We start from the raw sequence: 23,119 nt of genomic DNA, 5'->3' as shown, positions 1-23,119 counted from the left end.
GCTTCCGCCTACTGAAAGTCAAGTCATATATCATATCTAATAGCAACAATCACGAATGGAAATGATGCCATTAGAGTCGAGCCAACGAATTGGGTCATCAGTTTTTTGGACAGCTTTTGTCGTCTGAATCCATCCCCCAGAAGGAGGATAAGGAGTGTGGTGCGTGTTGGTGTCTGAAAAATTGCGACATCGCACTTTGATTAAAGCAACAATTAATCAACGTTATTTTACTTAGGTATTAACATTGCTTAACAGAATGCGAATGGCAAAACAGACGCCAAGTTTTGTTATATTTAACCAGCATTTCTTTTCATGGCCAAAAGCAAAAGCGAAGGCCAATCAATAAAACACTTTGTGGACTAACAAAGTGCGGGTAATTAAACCCAACAAATACATTTACACTTGCAATGAAGAGATAGAGAAATACTTTGAGAGTGAGCAGCATAGATAAGGGTCTAATTTATTTAGTACAATAGTCGAATAATAGCACTCGACTCTTCACTCGGACTCTGTGGCGAGTCTGAATCAATTGCTTTGTGGAATAGGAATTTATTTCAATACGAGTGTCTGCTCAATATTAAATTTATATTATCTCTTTAATTCGTAGTGGTAACCAATATTTATTTAATTGGCTAAAATAACAAAAATATTGTAAGCTCATTACGTACATTGATTAAATTATTTGCCAGTTACAAAGAATATAATTAACCCTTTTAGATAAATACAGATTGAATCAGCACTTTAATTGCATTGCATGCTTTGCTGATTACTGTATATATTTTTATCCGTTTTGCCAATTCAAAAAAATTACAAATTCCATAATTTATAAGTTGACTGAGAGATCACTGCATTTATTTATGTATTTACTCAGAATTTATTTACGTAATTTCTGCATATTTAAATGGCAAAAATATGCAAGATATCAGCATTTATTTTTCCACTATTGTTATTTAATAATATAATCATTTTGTTATACAACAAGTAAGAAAGATACAGTCGATTATGCTCGACTGTAAGATACCCGCTACACATTTTCAATAAAAGCAAAACATTACATACTTTAATATATATTAAAAAATCATAAATTCTCTCTTCATTTATTTATAGCAATAAAACCACACTCAATTAAGATAAAATGTGCCTGAAGCAAATAAATAAGCTGCGTAGTTTATTCCTAACTAAACTGTTTGCATATTATATTTATCATCTCAATATTATATAAACTATTTAGTTCATTTCCTAATGAGCTTTCCAAATTAATCAGTATGGAATTGCATTATATTATATATGTATTTACCTAATGTTATAATTCATTCCAACTTACCAGCATCTTGAATCCACAGCTTTTGCGAATAATAAACGACTTTGATTACATAAAATCATGACGCCGAATTCTTTATTCCAATCATAAGTATAATAGTTCATCGTAATACGAAAGGCAGCACGAGATGCTGGCCACGTTGTGGAACAGCTATTGACTGAGCAGTGCCATTTAGATTTAGAGATGGACTCATTGACAAATGGCCAAATGCACAGTGAATAGCTAGTATCTATTATTTATATCGTACTTTAGTTAACTGTGTATTGTGTGTGTGTGTGTTTTGGTTGGTATTAAATACGCTTTGCTTGGGCTTAAAATCTAGTAAACTATGTCAAGTATCACTTAGAGAGACTTAATGCCGCACCACAATAATTGCTTTCGTGGCAAGCCGCACAACTTTGGTGGAGCGAGGCAGGCGCGAGGGGCTCACAACGTGCCTGCAACGCTGCCCAAAATGCCAGCTGCCCCGAGAAGAGCAAAGATTGCGGCGGGTTTGCTAATTATTACAATAACAATAAAAGTACATTTATAGACAGAGACTTCTAGGGGGGTGGAGGGAGGGAGGGAACAGAATTGTGTATTTACAGCCACAATGCATCGATGGCATCGTCCATTTCTTCGGTTGCAGTGCGACTGAGACGTTGCGGTTGCTGCGGTGTCGTTATTATCGCCTGCTGTTCACTAACAACCACCGCCTTCGCCTCCATCTCGCTGCCACTAAGCAGCACCATCAGCAACACGCTGCTGCGTCGCGTGCGAGACGTTTCGCGTGGCTCCAAATCCCGCTCCCGTTGCAGTTGTTCGCCATGCGGTTGCTGTTGCTGTTGTTGCTGCAGTTGCTCCTTGTTGCGCAATCGACGCAGCCAATCGCTGGCCGGCCAAATGCATTTGCCACCCACGCTACAGCGTCGTCGCGCTGCTCTATTAATGTTGCTGTTGCAGTTGCTGCTTCTATTGTGATGTTTGCTGATGTTACTGCTGCAGTTGCTGTTGCTGTTGCCGGCAGTGTCTTTTGGTTGCAGCATTTCAACCACGCAGATGTCGTTAGCGGCACCAATTTCGTTCGCACATCCATCAACATCAACAGCGGCGGATTCAGTTGCATTTGTCGCTGTCGCCGTCGCTGTTGCCGTCGCCGCCGCCGCTATCGTTGTGGCTGTTGTTGTTGACACTGCCCGGCTGCTTTCGTGCTACACATTTGTCACTTGCGTCGTCAGACCCAAATCAATGGCCATGCTCTTGCTAACGGCATCCGTGTGCACCAGTCGCTGTCTCCCATACCCATCCAGCCTTCCCCCCATTCCGTCCCGCCCGTCGCCGTCGTGCTGCGACAGCGGCAGCCATTTGTCGAACCAGCGGGGGCGGAAGAGCAGCGTGAACGTGCTGCGGAACTGGCGACTCATCGAGCAGTAAAGTATGAAATTGATGCTCGAATTAATAAGTGCCAGAATGTCCATTAGGTCACCTTAAATGAGACATTGAAACGCAATAAGTGAAAAAAACGAGCTCAACGTGGCTCCACATTGTCTGACAGTTGGCAATTGGTCAAGGCAAACACAAAAAGTTCAAGGACAATCGCTAAATAATACAGTTGGCAGACAAACTGTAAACAACAGGCAACGGTTAACGTTGCGTATGATTGATGCGAAAACAAAGCAATTTGCCTGCATAATCAATACTCACTCAGTTTGAGGTAGCACTCCATGAGAAACGCATCGCCAAGCAGCACATTCAGCAGTCCCATAATGCCCTGTGGAAACTCTGTGATGAGAAACAGCAACAACACCGCCAGCAGCATTCTCGTGGTGCGATCCGTCTGTTTCTCCTTCTCAAGCAGCTTGCAGCTCTTCGGTTGCGAGGGCGTCACAACCTTGCCATTGACAATCGGTTGCATGTCGTTAGCCGCATGACAGGCGAGAATTTTCCTACGCTTCTTCGCCTCGAGCAGCGCGCCAATTAAACGCACTGAGAGCACTGTTAGAGCAAAGCAGGGAATCAATTTTATGATCACACTGTAGATGAGAAAAGTCGCATTCCTCAAAGGAAGATCATTCAGAGCCAGTTCGCTGTGATAGAGCTTATATACTGTGATATTGCGCTGTCCCAGTTCAGAGGGTGCCACAGTGGTTGTGGGCACCACTGTGCTCAGATTGAGCATGCTCATCGATGTGGTGTTGCTGCTGGAAGCGAAAGCCCAAGCCATATCCGGCGTGGTGCTGGACATCACCTGCAGCGAGACTTGCTCATCGTTGTCCACCATATACTGCGTCAGCGGCACCGTTTTAATCGTCTTCCCATTGGCATCGAGTGTCATCTGATACTTGGTGATGGCGGTGACCAAATACAGCCAAGGCGATACCACCAAGACACACACCACATAGGCCATCGCGATGGTTATCGTTGTCGTGCGCATGCCGCACCAGATGCGATTCCTTTGAGGATAGCTTACTGCAATGTAGCGCCACACAGCTAAAGTTACTGTCAACCAGATGGAGATCGTGTGCAGCACCTGGGCGAAGATCGAATGGAACTTGATGAAGCAAGCCCAACTGTAGCTGAGTTGTTGCTCTCGCGGCAACAGATCGCTGAGTATGTAGTCGTGCACGGTGTAGGGTATGTACTCCAGCATCACTGCCAGATCAGCGACTGCTAATCCTGTGAGTATGGCATTCGTTGGTGAACGCATTTCTCTGCGAGTCAGCACGATGATATTCAGTGTGTTTGCTATTGTGCCGAGTATGCAGACAACGAGCGAGAAGTAGCCGTGTATGTATTTGTAACTGTCGAACGAGAAGATTACAAAATGATTCAATTACTTCACTTGTATTTGCGATACACGTTTGGTAAATAAGTTAAATTTTCTCGCAATCAAAGTTGCTTTCATATGCACTTTTGAATTCAAGTGTGTCAGCAAGTGCATCATGGCGTATATAAAGTCTCTTATTTGAGAAAACTAATTAATTAAATGTATTTTGAAAAACTAAAATCAATTCTATTTGCAATTTATGTGATGCATAACTTTATGCTAAAGATAGAATAATTTATATTTAGTTTTCAATAAGAATAACATTCTAGTTGCTGCATTCTTTAATATTTTCGATTGTCAAAAAAAATTTTTTTTTTTTTGTAATTTCAATACACCTAAGTTAAATAAATGCTATATGAATATAAGCAAATATGCTTTTATATAAAGATTAAAATATGTTCTACTGTGCAACACGTCGTATGTGTAATTTATTGGCCTTAAAAAAATTTGAAAACGTATTAATTTAATGCATCAAGAAGACGGAATTAAATTCTAGTGGCAATTTAGTTAATGCAAAACTTTATGATAAAAATGGTGTAATTCCTATTTATATTTCAACATCTAAAAATAGAAATAAATCAGCAAATATAAATGCAAATTCTAGTTGATGTCTCTTTTAATATTTTCATTTATTTTCAAAAAACAAAAAAGGTAGCAACAAATTAAATAGCATATATACATATTTTTAGCCTTCAGAGCGATTAAAATTTCAATCAAAAAAGCATATTTTTGCAGCGACATTATTGCTATTGATATTACTTTGACTAAAAGTTTGAACTGAATATTTCATAGAAATTGACAAAAGTTATAACACGAGAATATTTCATTGAAATGCAATGAACTAAATAAATATTAAATCGAATGTACATTTGCCTATCATTTAGTTTCGTATGAAATTTAATTTAAATTTGTGATGCATACGAAAAGCTTATGTTAATACCCAAATGGAACTTTTATAGATGTTGAGCGTAACTTTGATTAAAATTAAGTAAGTGATATGCTTAGTTTTCATTTAATTGAAGAATGTTTGGGCGAAAATTTGCATGTAACTTTGCGTAGCTAACATACGACGCAGCAGGGTTCTAACCAGCTACAATATATTTCATGGCAATTACGCAGATGATTTGATTATGTACACATCAGTTATCACGTAGGTAAGCAAATCATTATGTAAATTACATTTAAAAAAGTAATTAATATGCTGACATGGCAGCAGGCCCATTCACAGGCAATGACCCCACAGGCGTTGCCCCTTGCCTCATGCCACTTGCCACACGCTCGCCTCAGCAAAACTCTCGTCTCGACTTACTTTGTGTGAAAATCATCAACGCTGGCGCCGCAATAATGCGGCTGCGACATGTTCGTGACCATGTTGTCAATGTTGGTTGGCTGGTCGATTGGTTGGTTGGTTCGTTGGTCGCCTGCTCGCTTGACTGCCCAGAAGTCCTGCTCCACCTTCTCTTCTCTCTGTCCTCTCTCTGTCACTCTCCAGGCTGTGGTTATGCGTTATTGTGTTTCAGCTGTGCCCTGTCAACATGCCGCAGCTCGAACTCCGCCTGCTCATTAATTTTACCTTTTCGCCTTTTCGGTTCTCCAATGTTTAAATTACTTGGTTAGCTCTGCTCCCGCTGCTGCTGTTGCTCCGCCTGCTGTAACTGAAATTAAATAACGAAAATATTTTGTATTCCGAATTCTGTTTAGCGGCAAATTAGTGCCGCGTTTTGCTGGCGTGTGAAAAGGCCAAACCATGTTACGTGTTGCCATTATTTTCGCTTTTTATTTTTTTCACTTTTGCTGTGCTGCCAGCTACAAATTTCATGTAACATGCAAATGCAAAATGAGGGGAGAAAACTTGCACAACGTGTATTTATCTCAAGTTGAAGTTCACGGATACGTAAATTGCCATTAATTGGCATTGCCACGGGCCAAGGATTGCCGAAAATACAACGCCACGAAATTTGGAATTGAAATTTTATTAAATTTTAAATCAATTTTAAATACTCGCAAGTCCTAAGGCGTAAACAGATCTTTCTCTTGGGTATGCAGAGGGAATTTCAAATTTCACGTCACACAAATTTATTAAAGATGCTGTCCAAGATATTCGGTGCTATCACAAGCGAAAACGAAACCCATGCTGAAGGCCAACTATACGTATACTCGATGTGCAAAAAAGTTTTCGTTTGCAGGCCATAAATTTTGATGTCTAGCACAGTTTAGTTTAAGTAATTGGGCTAAATTGTTGCTCACGCCTGTGCAAACACTTGCTGCGTATGTATATGTATGTGTTTGTGCTTGTGTGGCAGCAGGAGTGTGCACCATTAAGATGCGAGCGTACACTCACAGAGTCTGATCGAATTTTTTGGCATAGAAAAAGTGCAGTAACAAGTCGTTTGTCTTCCAATTACAAAGCCAAATAACGATTTGTTCGATTTGTTCCGCACAGCTGCTGCTGGTCAAGCTGACGCACATTGCGTATACGTCATGTTGTTTTTGGAGTTGAAGTTGCACGTAGAAAAGAAAATTGTCATCGAAATGGCAGCAGTTGCATTCGTAGTGACTTTTGCACTTTGTCAACCACATTTAGCTTGCTGAACTTTCGAATTTCGAGCTGCAACTAAAACTGCAGTTGCTGTCTCTCTCTCTCTATCTTTCCTTCTCTCTCTGTCAGTGTCTGCCTTTCATTTAATTAAAACTTTTGTCTCTGCAGATAAACGACAAATATCTCTCCGTATGTTTTGTTTATCCTGCCAAAAGATCTCTACCCCGAGCAGCACATGGAATATTTTGCCGAAATTTCGTGAAGCAGTTGAAACTTGTTTTCTCTCCGTGTCTCTGCCTCTTGCTGTACATGTGTGTGTGTGTGTGTGCGGAGCTTATCGGATTTTGCATTTATCGGATGATGGCCAACCACTTGTGCCTTGTAATGTGATTTGGTCAAGTGCAAAATCTCACTTGGTAAAACTTTCGCAAGCTCATGGCGAAAAGTCAAATGAAAGCCAAGGCAATTTGTTTGCCTGACCCAGTTCCCAGTTCGCAGTTCCTAGTTCCCACATTCAACTCGAGGTGGATCCAATATTGACACTCCAATAGACACATAATCCAGTGGGGCACATCTGCAGCTAATGAGCGAAACAAGTGGCTGCGAGCTCTGCCATTAGGCAGCATTATTAAGCCATAACAATGCTCAAGACACTGTGAGCCACTGGACGAGGCCAATTGAAGGCAGCTGGCAACAAGGAGAGCAGCAACAAGCAACAGGCAATGGCAAAGGGAGGAGCACAGTAATTAAAATTGGCTGGCACTCGAGTTGAGGCTGATTATGGGAACCATTATTCAAGGCTGCATTAATAATGCGGACTCTGCTAATGGTCTCAACAACTTCATTAGATCATTTAAATTGAAGCTCGGGCGCCATTTCGTGTGCCAAGTGCCAACTGTTTGCGATGTTTCATTGCCACGCACTTAAGACCGTAGCCGAGCCAAAGTCAGGTCTGCTGCTGTCAGCCATCAACAAGTTGTGTGTGTGTTTGTGTGTGAGTGCGTGTGGTGCTGCGATGGTTTGCTGTTACGTGACTTGCCTCAATTTGAACGGTTTCCGGTCAGTCGACACCAACAGTCGCCCACTCAGCTCTCAAAAGATGCTAATGTGCCTCGCCTCCGTTTTGGAACTTAATGTGCGGCATACGCTGCGTATACGCGTTTATTTACAAAGAGACCAACTCATGCTGATAGGCAGCAATAGGCTACGGCTATTCAGCTGGTGTGGTTGCCAAGTAATTTAAGCTATTTGTTTATTACTTTTTCGCGCAATTTCGAGAAGCCCCACGCTGAATTCAATTAAGTGCGGCCCAGTCAAACTGCCACATGCTACATGCCAAGCTGCCACATGCCACATGCTGTGTATGAGCTATGTGCTTTAAATCAAGTCGTATATATTTAAAAGATTATTTCCAAGTCCTGGGCATGCTGTGCATTTAGATAAGCCTGGGCAAAGCACTGGATAATTATGAAAAGAGCAGCAGAATGAAAAAGAGCAGATAGTCTTGGCCAGTTGAAGCCTCTTAAAGACCTGGCTGGCTGGATGGCTGGCAGCTGTCTATACACCATAAGTTGGCAAATTAATTGAAATCCCTCAAAAGCAATGAAAAGCAGCAAAAGGACGAAGTCCTGCAGGGCCACATCAATCGATTGCTGGCCCTAAGCTGACTACAAAACTTAAAGTGTTAACTGTAGTTTCTCTTCATTTTTTTCCCCGTTTGGGAGGCCAAAACAACATGCGATTGCCACAACAATAGTCGTAAAACGAAACCAAAGAAAATTGTGGCGAAAACTTCAAGTATGCCAAAAGTATAACAAAAACTCTACGGAATGTGTGAAAAACTCATAGAAAAGCTAAGCTGTACAACAACAAATGTGGCTAAAAGTAAAATGTGAAATGCCAACAAAGCCCAAAACCCAGAAGCTAAAGCAAAGCAATTAGGCAGCTGAGAGAGTTTCCAGGAAACTGAAGGCTGGCAAAGAAAAAGGAGATGGGGGAAAAGCAGCACTGGAAGCCAACAAATTGTACTACACACATGATATTGTGTGTGTAAAATTTCCAGTTAAAATTGAACGCAAATTGTAGTTGTTCTTGTTGACAGAAGCTGCAATTGACGGCGACAAGCAGCCAAGCAGCAACAGCAACAAGAACATCAACAAATAACAGCCACAGCACATTTCATGTGGAAATGTTGTCAGCCAAACCAAAAAGTAAAAAACCACAACGCAACAAACAAGCATCGAGCAACATCTGCTTTTAATTTCTTTTAATTTTTTTCGAGAGAGCTAACATTTGATTGGGTTTTGATTGCCTTTGGCTGGACTGGTCAACAGCATACAATGCAAGCAATATTTTTTATTGCGCATACGCAACGTGCGACCATTCAGCTGTTCAATTATTTACGCTGATTTAGCTATACTTTTATGCTGCTGCTTTAGCTCGTTGCTTTTGATGATATGATTTCACTTTTGTGCTTCTGCTAGCTGGACCTAAGTGGACCCAAACAAACACACACACACGTACGTATGTATATGTTTTTATGTGAGAACTCAAGCGTACTTACATATGTAACAAGTAAGAAATCCACAGTCGAGTGTGCTCGACTATAAGATACCCGCTCCCCATTTTGAATAACAGCAGAACAGTGCGGTATTCATTTTAAAATATACGAAAATAATATACCACAAAAATACTAAAGATATACCAGAGGATATATTCGGTATATTGACATAGTACTACATTCAAAATATGCCAATGACTATATTTGGTATACCGATATAGTACTTCATTCAAAATATACCAAAGCCTATATTTGGTATATTGATATAATACTACGTTTAAAAATTTCCATGGAGTATAAAATATACCAGATTGTCAGGCTAGCAACTAAGACCAGTTCAAAACTGTTTCTTTAATAACATCTACAATTTTTACCTGATCACAACCAAATTTTCAGGAACCAAACCAAAGTTATTATTGTGTGTTATGTATTAAAATTCGACTCTAACTTCAAAATTAGTTTGTTATTCGATTTCGATATTTGAGACAAACTTCACCTGTGTGCAAAAACAACAAATTGAAAAAAAAATATAAGTTTCTATCTCTTCAATCTCTGATATCTAGGTGTTATACAGACGGACGGACAGACGGATGATATAGTATCATCTTATCTGTTGAACCTGATCAAGAATATATAGTAAATACTTTATAGAATCGGAGATGTCTCCTTCTGCTTGTTACATACATGTTCTGGATGCGCAAAGTTAGAATACCCTTATACCCTATGAGTAGCTGGTATAATAAGAAGGTGCACGTCTGACTGTTGCTTGTGCGTTGCGAACTGTAAAACCGGATTTGGTTCCATTTTGTGTGGCAGGCAGAGCGTATCTGGGGACACGTGCCACACTCGCCGCTCGTTGTGCCACTCATAATTTCGAGCGTAATGCCTTAACTTATGCCACAATGGCCACTACTTGCACTCTTCCCTTCCCTTTCTATTTCCCCTTCCACCAACAGCTTTGGCATAAACTTTGTTTGCTCTGTTGTGCAGCTCGTGCTGTGTGGCATCGTTGGGATCGGAGGCGTAGCTTAGTCTGTGCTCGAGAGCGAGACACGCGCCTGTCTTCGGGGTATGCAAGAATCACAGTCAAGGGTATTAGGGACGAGAGTTGACTGGCACACAAAATACTACAACAATATCATAAATACTTCTGCTTCAGCGTATTTAAACCTGGAGAGTGTATTTTATACCCAGTAATTGGCCCGGGCCAAGAGGGTATGCTTGGCTTTGCCTTTTAAGCCACTTAACGTATTTAAAGCTGTTTGCTTGGCCTGCTGAGTTGCCAGCCAAATATTTATCAAGGTGAAGCAGTGCGAGAGCACACACAAGCCACACAAACAAACAAATACACACACACTCGTTCACTCGCACACACGCGCACACACTCATGACAGTATTTTATAATTAAGCATTCAGAAAGCGTCGTCGAAAAGCAGCTTCAACAAACACACACAATAACAACGTACGAGCAAATGGCAAAGCTGAGCTGGCAAAGGAAAAAGAGTGATAGTAAAGGGGAGGGGGATAGTTAGCGTGAGAGTAAGAGGGCAACAAACAAACAGACAGATAAACAGAGCGACAGTTGGCACACATTTGGCCATAAAGCAGCCGCATCCACGTTAGGGACAAACTGCACATTTCATTGCCGAAATAACAAAGTCCTGTTGACAGCGCACGCCAGGCAACTCTTTCTCGCTGTTGCTGTTTCACTCTACGGTGCTCTCTCTCGCTCTTACTCTCTCTCGCTATTGTTCTAGTGCGTCGTCCTTTGTGTCGCATCGCTTAGGTCAAGGTAATTGTCAGCAGTCTGAGCTCCACTCGAGTTGCATTTGGCAAATAGATTGCGGAATGACAGGACACAACTTTAAAGCCCTTTGTTTCAATTATCCTGCTGTGCTTAACGCTTTCAACTTTTTTGTGCTATTCACAACTTAATTGAAAATTGTTGTGGTTGCATTTTAAAATGAAAATTATAAATTGTTTTGTAACTATGCACAAAGAAAGCGACTTATTTGATGTGGTTGTAATGTAAAATTAAATGGCTAAAATTTCAATTAAGCTATATTTTTAGTTTCTATAGGGCAACTCTTAGTCGTTGTCTCACGCATCTCTCTGTTGGCCTTGCTCTCACTCTCTGTGTGCATATGAATCTTATCTGGCAGATTACTTGGCTTGCTTTATTGTTTTAGCAGTCGTGTTTATTGCTTGTTTCCATTTCTATTGCCAATCGACAGTTGATTAGCCTTCTTTCCCTTTCATTCCGCATTGCCATTGGAGTTCATAAAATTGCCGAGTATTAATAAATTATTGACAGTCAGCTAAGCGGAATAATCAATAAACATTTCTCGCACCTCATTATGATCTTTGTCTCTCGGGCAAATTCATAAATTTATGACACATATTTTTTTGTTGTCTGTGGATTAATGAAGCATTTATTGCACAGCAGAAAAAACGATGAAACGAGTGAACTAAATGTGAGATTAATATTACTAAATATTCTAATTAAATAAATTGCAGTTGATTGAGTTGTAAATTTCAGTCCGTCTGCTGCTGTAATTAAAATATCAATGGCAATTTTGCTTAATTCGCTTAATTAAACTTGCACACAAAGCTGATTAAAGCATCAGCTACAATTTAATTTTGAGTTTTTCACTTGCAACACATGTTGTGCAGCTTCCCCATGTGGCGCTGTCAGAGCTTAACAAATAGAAATATATGAGAAAAAAATATATATATAACACAATAATTTCCTCAGCTGCACAGATTTAGCACAAAAAGATTCGTAGAGTGTAGGAAAGGAAACCAAAAAAAAAAAAAAAAACGCAAAGCCTGTCATAGATTGTCGAGTCCAAGTTCAAGTCCAAGTCGCCAGTCATCTGGCTGAAAGTCCACGTAAAAGACACATATATCAATTGGTCCATAGGACTTACCCCCAAAGTCTACTCAATAAGTATTATTTTTCAATTTATCATGAGAGAGAACGCGTACCTGTCTTCATTTTCGTTGGCCGGTCCCCAGGTCAGCGGATTTTCATTGAGCGCATTTTCTTTCTATTAAAGTCCCATCAATTTTGCGGTCCATTCCCCAGTTACCTACCAGAAGGTGTCTCACAACGCTTAGTTGTGGCCAAAATAAATACAAAAAAAAAATCCGAAAATAAGAGAACGAAAAATCGCGTTTACAACAAATTTTCCAGACGCCATTCAGCGAGACGTGAAAATAAATTCTATTGACTGCGAGTAAAAAAGAACAGCTGAGCAAGAAAGTCGAAGTCAAGTTGTCTGTCGATTTCTCATAGTGAAACACTTTTACTGTCATGTCATAATAAAAATGAAATGAGTTTGCCAAAAAAAAAACACGATTTATCCCTTAACTTAACTTAGCTTTATTTTAATAACATCTCTTTCAATTTTTTTTAGAATTTAAATAGAAGCTGTCATAATAGATGATTAAGGCATTATTTTGGGCGGGCATGATTGATCATTCAATTGTAAACTGGCGCAATCATCGTGCACATTGCGTTGCTCATAAAATATGCATTCCTTTTACACAACTTTTCTGAAACCCAACAGAATTTGTAATTAAGTTCGATTTTGGGACCCCAAAAATGTGAAAGCATGGCAACACACTCAAACTCTATTTTTATACCCGATACCCATAGGTTAGTAGGGTATTATAAGTTTGGTCCCGCAGATAATTTATGTTACATGTAGATGAAGTCATCTCTGACCCCATTAGGTACACATATATTTTATTGATCAGCGTCAACAGCAAATCCTCTCCGTCTATCTATCTGACACTTCAACCTCAACCAATCGAAAAAATGGTTTTTGGATATTTACAATCATAACCTTATGATTTTGAAAACTTTAATTGCAATCAAATAAATTTTTTTTGAATATTTAAGAAATAATTTTCATTGGATATTTGTTGCTTTGATTTGTATATGTATGGCATATTTAAGTATAAAAGTATATTGATATACCGAATTTGAGCACTGTTTTGCTATCATTCAATTAAGGTAGCGGGTATCTCACAGTCGAGCACACTCGACTATAGCTTTCTTACTTGTTTTGGCTGTACATTTGTATTAGCCAAGCCACCTTATCGATTCATTACCTCTGCTCTGACCCAATCCCAAATCGAGTCCCAGTCCCAGTTTCCACGACCTCGAAAACCTTTGTCGACCCAAGGAATTTGAAGTCATAACACGCGCAATTAAACTCCAGCCGCTGGCGTGGTGTAAATACTAATATATGTGATATACACACTAATCTCTACGACTGTAAGAGTGTGAGTGTGAGTGTGGGTTCCTTTATGCTAATGGTAATTTGCTGCTGCTCCCGCTGCTCCAACTTCTGCTTCTGTTTCTGCTGCCTACTTGAAGGCAATGTCCCGGGACACATTTGCTTCTTGTCCACGTGTGTGTATTCCGGCAGTATGGGCTGTATCTTTCTATCTCTCTCTTTCAGTCTGTTTCTCTCTCTCTCTCTCTCTCGGTGCGTGTGTAAATAATATTCATTACAAAATTAAAAAATTTTTGTTACGCCATTTATTTTTGCGGCTTACGACCTTGTGCACAATTTGTGTACATTTATTTTATTATTTCGACATTTTTTCCATGCTTGCTTCCTTCTTGCTATACCTCGCGGACAAACTGGGCTGCTATCATTGTATGCTAGCATATGTCTTCGTTAAAAGTAGGTAATCGCTAAAGCAGATGTGAATTGTAGTCAATAATTTCCGACAAAGTTTTTCAACATTTTCCATGCTGCTGCCAGATAAACTGTATTTCATAAAACACTCTCCAAACGCTTCGCATCTTGCGCTCGCTCGGAAAATTTCATTAAATTAATGAACACGGGGAAGCGAATCATTTCTTTGTTTTAAAGTTGTTTAAAGTATTCAGTTGGTATCTGTTAGTCGCACACTCTCTTGCCTGCGGGTTTTTCTTTTTCTTCTTCATTTTTTTTGGCATGTTTTTCTTTATTTTCGTTGGCGGTGCCTACGAAATTTCCCTTGCCGCAGCTTTAAAATGATTTTTCAAATTTATATATTTTCCTGCTGCCGCCGCTGCCGCCAACGCTGCTGTCTGCGCGAAACATATACTATATAATTTTTTTTATCATGTCAGCATGTCTCGCAAGTAAAAGCTACGCGTATGTTACAACGACACTGAGGAACAAAGGAAGCAAAATGAGACGAGGGGACATGAAATTCATTTCGTTAGTTTCAGTTTTACATACATTTTAATGCCCGCCGCCGTTGTAGACATAAAAGAAGTGCGTGAGACAGCAGTTCTCATGTGTGTGCTGCAAAATTTAAGAAGTTGCCAAACTTATATTGCGCATACGCAGCGTACGCATGCAATTAAAGTGCCCGTAGGCTGCCATTAGAGTTTCGCAGCTGCTGTGGGGCGAATCATGTTGTGCTTAAAGCTTTTGCAGTTGTCATCGAGTTAGACTTAACCCGCTCGGTTCACTCTATGATTGATTCGTTTATAGACAGTCGCTTTGATGCTGTGCCAAGCTCTTAAGTCGCTGCCGCAGCATTTAAATTTGAAGCAGCGCCCAAAAATTGCATATTCATACGGAAAATTGACTACAAAAGCGAGGCGAATTCACGACGACGATTTTGGCGCACCACTTGACAGGCTGCTGCTGCCACTCTTGCGAATTTCCAGGGCCAGCCAGCCAGCATAACAAAAGCGTTTGGCTTGGACTACAAAGAGCTTCGGCGCTTTACCTTGAGCAGCCAGAAAACAACATAGAGAGCAGGAGTAGCCTGAAGGGAAGTGAAGTGGCCAAGAGACTAACTGAAAAGTATTTGCTGTCAACGAATACATTTGCTTGTCCAGCACTTGTGACTACACTTCAGACTCCCTTCGCTCTTGCCTCTTTAAGCTGTGACAGCCTCAGTCTTAATTAAATTAAAGCACCCAAAAAAATGGAAAAAAACGAATTACGAAAGTCTCTCCAAGCGATGCGGAAACAGCAAAATGAGGTCAACAAGCTGCCAGAGACTTAAGAAAATTGCAAAACTAAGTAGTTATGCTACAGCAAACTACGGCAAATATGTTGCAAACCAAAAAGAAGAAGAAAGGTATAAATAGCAACACATGATGTGAAATTTGCCTAAGTGAAAGAAAACGGACTCTAAGGTGGTTGGTTTTCTATGCCAAACACACTCAAGAGTGTCTGTTTGTGAGTGTGCATACGTATGTGTGAATGAATATGTGTGAGTGTGTGAGTGAAGGTGGCTTTCTTGCAGTGAGTAGAACAAGTAGCCAGAAACACTTGAGTGCGCTTGAGACATGCATAACTATATATGTATATAAGAGAAAGCGAGAAAAGAGAACTGGAAACTGAGGTGAAGAAAATGCGACGACGAACAAAGTGTTTTTCGACACTTGCTTGCAACACATTCCTTCGTCTCCTTTGTAACCCAAGCACCATAAACCTTAAGCCACAACAAGTCAGTTCAGAATCAGTTGCAGCAGCCACAAGTCGACGAGACAAACACTCTAACAACAAAAGTTCGTTATCACTTTTATTCATAATTCAACAACTTTTTTCAATTAGACTATGTTTAGCATTTTTTAATTAAATTATATTTCTTGTTGTCTATTTTTAGTTGCGTGCTTGTCATCGAAATGTCGCCAGCTGCGCAGCTGCGTTGCATGCAATCCCTTGTGCCACATCAACAATTTGGTCATTGACATATACGAGAGCGTGTGCAAGGCAAGACACAACCGCGTGGGGGTCGTAAGTCGACGGGGGTCATTGGGGTCCATGATATATATTCTCGGCAGCCAAAACACGCTACTTACGACCCAAGCGCATTTTTCACGTGCCAAAGTTGACTTTCGAGCGTAGGAGAAAGCGACTTGAAATCGCCCACACATCCGTGTGTGTGTTGGGGGGAGATTTTACAAATTGTTAGCCATTGGAAAAAGTGTTGGCCATTGCAATCAGCGACTACTGAAAAGATTTCAACTTTTATGTTCTAACATACATGTGGTCAGAACTAGCTCGTGGTCTCATTTCGAATGCAATTTAATCGCCTTAACAGCTCGATGACAAAGCTGTCAGTTGCCTAGCTGTGCAGTGCTTTGCTCTACGCTCGACCCAAAATACAGCTGGTCCTCAGCTCCTTCCTCATCATCGTCCTGGGCATGTGCTGAATAAATGAGTGAGTTGCTTCCAATAAGCTGCTGACGAGCGCACATCATGCGGGCAGCTAAAAACAACAAGCTTCAAGTGCTTTAAAAGCATTTTGTGTTGAACTGATGCTGCGGGTCGAGGGCAAACAGATTCATGAAATGCCTGGCAGGTTATTCACTTTTATCCGAGCATTGCATTGCAACTAAGGGAGAATGCATTTGAATGGAATTTAATATTTAAACCAAGCTGGTGCAGAAATTTCAATAAATGCAAGCACAAGCAGGAACATTACTATAGGCAGACTGACTAACTGACTGACTGAGTGAGTGACTGACTGACTGACTGACTGACAGTAACTGCAACAGCTGGCTGGCAGTGCTGGGATCATTTACAAGCTGAAGATGTCACGTTCTGCCGTTCCGAGCACGAGGAAATGTCAACAGCAGGTAATAAGCATGTCCTCAGCGCTTCCTGTTTATGCCACATTCAAGACGAGCGCAGACTATTCCCCAAGCAAGTCGAGTGATGCTTCCTTCAGCTGGCAGACGGATAGAAGCAAGATAGACAGCTCCCCAGGTAGAGCAGCTGTTTATCCTTCTTCTCCTCCTCCTACTCCTGTTGCTGTTGTACACGTGGCTCATGTATTTGTCTCTTGACTTTTCTTGTATGTGCATGTGCAGTTTGTTGTTTGTCTCCTTGATAAAAATGCAATTTTCGTTTACTTTCAGACATTGAAAAATGGGCAAATGTCTGTCTATGCTCTGCTGTTTACTGTTGCTGTTGAACAGCTGATAAGCATATGCAAATCAAGTGAAATTGCAGCTGAAATGACTGCGATAATGTATCTATAAAGTACGTGCAACTCTCAAGTAAGCCAAAAGCCTCATAACTTACGCCAAGTTAAGAAATTCGTTGGTCCTTTTCATGTGCCGCCATCAAAGAAGTTTATGTGTGTACTTCGCTTTTCTTCACTGATTTCATGTCTCTCTCAGAGCCACAACAAATTAAGCTGAACATGGCGAAATCATGGCAAATAATCGTAATGAAAGTAAGTGGAATATGCCGTCAGTTAAGCATAACAACATTGTTCTGTTTCCTTTTGCTTTTGCAATACTAACAAGCACGAGTCTAGCATATTGTCTGATGTCCCTTTTGTCCCCCTCTCAGTTATTTTATCTGCCGCCATCTTCTCAATACGCTTGGCATTTATTCTTTATAATCTTTTAAGGGCCGTCTGCCGCATCTTTTGTCTATTTGCCATTGCTCCGCTTACAGTTGATTGTTGCCGTTGCTGTTGCTGTTGCTGATGTTGTTCGCCATTCGCATTGTTTATGTTGCCAATGTCTGGCATGTGCTGCTGTCCGTTGTTACACTTCTACACACTTTACTGGCCAAAGTAAACAAAGCACTTTACCCACGCACGCCTCGCTTTTCGCCATTCGCTATTCGCCACTCACAATTCTCCTTGGCTGCAATGGTTTAGTGCACTTTGTTTAATGTGCCGGTCGCAAAAAGTGTTTTGGGTCGACTCGGTCCTCGAACCTTTTTTGTACGAACTACCTAATAGAGCCAAACAACTGATGGGGGAATTGGCATAAATAATCGATAAACAATTTAGATAGAGAGCTTGCAGCTTGGCAACAAGTTTAATGCCCTAAAACTTGAAATCCCCTTAAAGACCTTAATCACGTTAAGAATGTGCGGTGGCATATGTTGTGGTTTTCTTGCTTTAAATGTAAATTTATTCTTGCTTTTACTCAGCAATTAAATAATAATTTAAGCTTGCTTTTGCCTTAATAGCCATAATTGCAGCCCTCTGAATCTCGTATCTCATGCGCTTTGCGCTTCAAAAATTTACCATCTATAATTACTGACAGACACTGCAGCTCAGCTTGGTTCACCGCTTTCTTGCCACTTGCCACATGCCTTTAATTTCATTTAATGCTAGCTCTCAACTGCAACGCGTTCCCTTCGTCTATTTTGCCTGCGTAATTTACACGCTCAGAAAATGCATCATAAATATCATTTATAAACGAAATTCTCGTAATCATCATTTATGACTGCATTTCGACTGCACTAGTTGCAATACGAGTAGTTGTTTCTCATTTCCCCCGCACGCACGCTCTCTGCGCTGACAGATTGTTTCATAAGCATTTCCTGGCGCCACATTGCGTATGCATAATATTCGCCTAGATTTATGCAATGCTTTTTTCGTATGGGAATGAGTTGGAGGTTGAAGAATTGAAAAAGCGCGTATGCGTCGTATTATATGCAATATGGATTCGCCTTCACTCATGCACAACCAAAGTGGATGGGGCCAAGCCTCGGTTGTCGGTTGTCGATGTTGAGTTCGAGTCTGCTGATGGGACGTGATGAGCGAGAGAGGGACTTGCTCTCGCTTTTCCTATTGCTGGCTGGCGTTGACCTTGCAACAGTTTAATGCATACGTAACAGTTTTTGCATGTGTGTGTGTGTAGTACACATATGGCACACAGATCCCTTGGCCATGCTGCACACTGATTTATTTCCACTACTTAAACGCGACTGGGCCTCTACCTCCCCCTCCTCCACCCGAAGCAGCCTCCCGAAACATTCGCCCCGAAGTATGTTGTTCGGTCCCCAAACAAAATGAAATATTGATCCATTTAAGGGTCTAGCGTATGCAAAAAACATAAAATGAAATAAAAAGGCTTACAACTTGCGTAGCCTGAACCGGGGGGCGTGTCACGTGGACTTTTATCAGGCGGCAACAACTTTGTCAACCGCACCCATATAAATCTTTGCGGCTTGCCACTTGCCACACTCGAGAGCTCCAATATTGTCATAGAATGTAGTATTGAGATTTTCATGCTGTGACCGCAAGTTTTCTTTTCGTTTTTTTTTTTATTGAAAAATTGTTTGCAATCCACATCTAGCATCGGCTAGACAAACACTTGACGTGCCTCATTTGTGGCTGAAAGCTCTTAATGTAGCCCAAAGCCATAGTCATTTATTTGCTGTTGCCATTTTGGGAATTCAGCCAGTCTCAAGGTATGCAACGCGCACACATGCTTGGATTATCACTTTTCACTTTGCGTACCCCGCAAGAACCGCACTCACGTTCACCATGGCGTATACACAATTTTGTTGGTAATCGCAAAGTTGGCAACAACTTTTTTACAAGCTGTAAAATGTTTCACTTCCCGTTGAAAAGTTGGCGATTTATGAATATGCGATGCATCATAAATGTATTCACAATACATGGCAATAAGAGTCGCATGTGGCGTATACGCAACTTTTATACGCGAGTGTGAGCGCGAGTGGGAGAAAATGCTTTTATGTTTTCATGAATTGTTTCGTTGCCATTAAGAGTTGAATCCGAAGTTGCACCTGATATATACGCAATATGCTGCAACAATTAAAATTGTTAAGCAGTTCGAGGAAAAACGCTTGAAAAAGTAATGTTAATGAGAAGGCGACGCAACTGTAATTTATGCATTGCGCATTTAAAGCCATTGCTTCAAGCTTGTATTCTCAGCAGTTGAACGCCTCGAGCACCACATTTAAATGAAACAAAAATGCTTCAGTTATTATGGAAGTCACAGCCTGGAAACTTGTAATTAAACTGAGACAAAGGATGCGCAGTTGGTACAGTTTCCCTTTACTTAAATTGAGTTGACTCAAAGTTGTTGGGAGATGAGCTGAGCTGAGCTGAGCTGAGGCAATTAATGGGGCCGCACAAAACTTGACCAAAACTTGTCTGTCATTGATTCGCATTTGAAGAACCCAAAACGAAGACTCTACAATTATTTCTCGGCTATTGACATTTGACTCTGCTTGTGAGTATGACAGACAGCTGACATTAGGAGCAGCAAATTTATGGCCACATTCATTGCGAATATCCAGCACGAAAAGCAGGCAGAGCATAGAGTAGACCACACTAGCTGGAATGATGTGCAGGGTAGACCCAAGTCAATCAACATGCACGCGCAGTTAATGTATTTGTCATCTTCTGACGCAGCCACAAAAATATTTGCGAGAGCGAACTAAATGTGTCAGCAGTGGAAAAGCCAATTAAATCTAACGATCGTATTCATATACATTTTGACAGCTGTGTGCATTAATGCATGCGAGTATAGAATATATTTCAGTGTGTGACGAAAAACAAGGGAAACTCAATTTTGGGGAAAGCATTCTCTCTCTTTCTCTTTTTTGGCCATTGCTGTTGGCGCACTAAAATTGAAATGTTTATGTATTTTGTGGCTTTTATTGACACAAGGCACAAAGTTTAGTCTGTTTGCATAAATAAGGGACGCTAGTGAATGGTAAAAGGCTTGCACTACGTGGACTAAGCTTTGCGCTCTGTGCCGTGTTTTGAGCTCAACGGTTTAACCAACTTGCGTGGCAATTTCCTTGAGGGAAATTAGAAAACTTTGGCGCTATCTCAGCGCACAACTGGGCACAAATATTTTCGGCAAACAAACAAACCTTTCGTGTATTGTGGCGAGTCGAGTCGTTCATTTGTTGGCTCTTCTCACACAAATTTCTATACTCACTCCATAACTACTAGCCCGTAGCCATTGTGTGGCCATAAAAAGCGATTCTCCCTTCTTTCCCTCCCAGGCAGAAAGAGATACAAATCTAGCCCAAAATGTAAAAATTTCCACGTTTATGTGTTTGAGGTTTTCGCAGTGTTTTTTCTTCCACTTTATGTTTTCTTATTCGTATTTGGATATATTTGTTGTCTTTAGCTCTTTCCTTTTTTTTATTGTTGTTGCTTTGCTGTGACTTGAATGCTGTTTAAATTCGATTTTTTCGTTCGAAGCTTCCCTTTTTGGTCTGCATACAAAGTGAAAAATGATTTTTATGACTTTTCCAAGCAGCTGTACAAATGATTCCGTTCACTCGTTTAGTGTTTATTTCTATCGCATCGCAAACGCAACGCACCGACTGCGTCTATTGACTATAAAAATATATTTTATGGAGAGCACATAAATTTCATTTACACTTTTGCCGTAGAAAACTACACCCCAGTTGATAGTTGTGATATTGTTGTTGGCTCTGCCATTGCACTTCGGTGGTCGCATCGATCATAAAAACGGAAGAGAGAAGCAGGAAGAACATGCTCGCATCGCCTGCGGTATTATAACCGTAATAGCCATAAGTGAGAGGGAAACATGCTGCCATGTTGCAGGAGAATAAGAATAGATAAGCATAAGTCAGCCACCGCCGAGGGAGCTTTAAAAGTCAAACACTAAACTGGGACAAGGTTTTGAGGGAACTAAGGGACACTAACTCAACTTTTTGTTATTTGACAAGTACCTTAGCACAATTTTAATTAAATTTATCAACTGGTTTTGGTCGGTTGGTCGGTCGGTATGCCTGTTAATGGCTCTGGAAAGCCGCAAAATCCTCATCAAAGTAGCTTTGCAAAATTTGCAAAAGTTTCCGAAATTTCTTTTTGTGGACGGGGACGTTCCGGAGACTTGAACTCACCTTAGGAGCTCGTGTTTAAGCAGCCCAAAAGCTGAAGAGCTGAGCTGACGGCGCGTTTACACAATTTCAATTAAAGTCAAGTCTCGCGAAATGCATTTATCATCTTTGTTGGATGGAAATCACTTCGACTTCAATGTCACCAGCAGCCAAACAGCGACCGGCAACTCGAGCGCAGCAGACGAAATTTTCCTAAGATATTTCAATATATTTTCTTAATTTGCTTTTCCCTTTTTTTTATTTTTATTTCAATTTTGTTTTATTTTTTTTTTTTGGTTGGCTTTTATTTTTTTGACAACTTTTCGCGTCACTTGAAACACAACAGCAAAAACGAGTAGCGACCGAAACTGAACTCAAACTCGAACTCGAACGCGAACGCAAACGCGACTTGAGAAATCCAAATTCAGAGACTGGGAAAATTGAGATCCAGACGCAGATGCTGCTGACCGAAGCGTTGCCGTGACACGTGCGTGCGGCGCCGCAATGGAAAACCAACTGAAAAGCTGAAAACTCAAACACAGCCAGCAGCAGCAGCAGCTGTTTTTGGGCCTCGTCGCTCGACGCGAGTCAGTTTCCTGTGCGCCTGTCGAAAGTGTTGCCAGCACTCGGCTGACGGCTGCGACGCCGACTGCGACAGCGGCAGCAGCAATCAGCTGTTGTCAGAGTCAGGCGGTAAACAAACCTTTTGGGTTCCACAAGGCGCAACTGGTGTACCAGCCAATTGCATCCACTTGGCATCCACAGCAACAGCTGACGTGACTTGTTGACGTTGCGCAGCGCTGCAAAGCTCTCTTCCTCGCTCTCATTCTCCCGCTCTCACTCTCTGGCAGCTGCTCTCACGCCTTTGCAGCCATTTTGTTTGTTTTGCTTTTGGCGTGTGGATTGTGTGTAGCATTGCTTTTTATGAATGAACATGAAACACGCCTTTCTCTGCTCGCTGCCGTGTTTTTTCTTGCTGTCTTTTGGCGCGCGAAATTTTTGCTACCTGCGTTTCTGATTTCATTTTATTTATTTATAGCGAAAACTTGTTCTTGGCCAAAAAGCTAGCTAACTGCCAAACATGGCTAGTTGGCTGTCAGAACAATACACACACATACACATACACACACACAGCTACTGCCAAACATTTGTACATTTGGGAATAGCAATCGCTTGGCCGTTGGCCACTTGGCGTATGTGTAATAAATCAACAAATGAAATGATTTAGTGCACACACTTTTTCTCTGCACTCTATTTCAGACAACAACACAACAAAAGC

General features: G+C 40.9%; 1 protein-coding gene across 1 annotated transcript; it reads right to left on the bottom strand.

The window, feature by feature from the left end:
• Positions 1-1,369: 1,369 nt before the first annotated feature.
• Positions 1,370-22,374, bottom strand: LOC117569826 (G-protein coupled receptor dmsr-1). The gene is made up of 4 exons (XM_034251150.2): positions 21,865-22,374; positions 5,437-5,782; positions 3,005-4,101; positions 1,370-2,786 (listed from the first exon to the last, which is right to left on the bottom strand). The coding sequence occupies exons 2-4, from the start codon at positions 5,496-5,498 to the stop codon at positions 2,512-2,514; spliced, it is 1,434 nt and encodes a 477-aa protein (XP_034107041.2). The 5' UTR covers positions 5,499-5,782; positions 21,865-22,374; the 3' UTR covers positions 1,370-2,511.
• Positions 22,375-23,119: the final 745 nt, after the last annotated feature.

This window comes from Drosophila albomicans, chromosome 3 (genome assembly GCF_009650485.2).
Source record: "Drosophila albomicans strain 15112-1751.03 chromosome 3, ASM965048v2, whole genome shotgun sequence".
Taxonomy (NCBI): Eukaryota; Metazoa; Arthropoda; class Insecta; order Diptera; family Drosophilidae; genus Drosophila; species Drosophila albomicans.
This window is presented reverse-complemented; position numbering and strand designations above follow the sequence as displayed.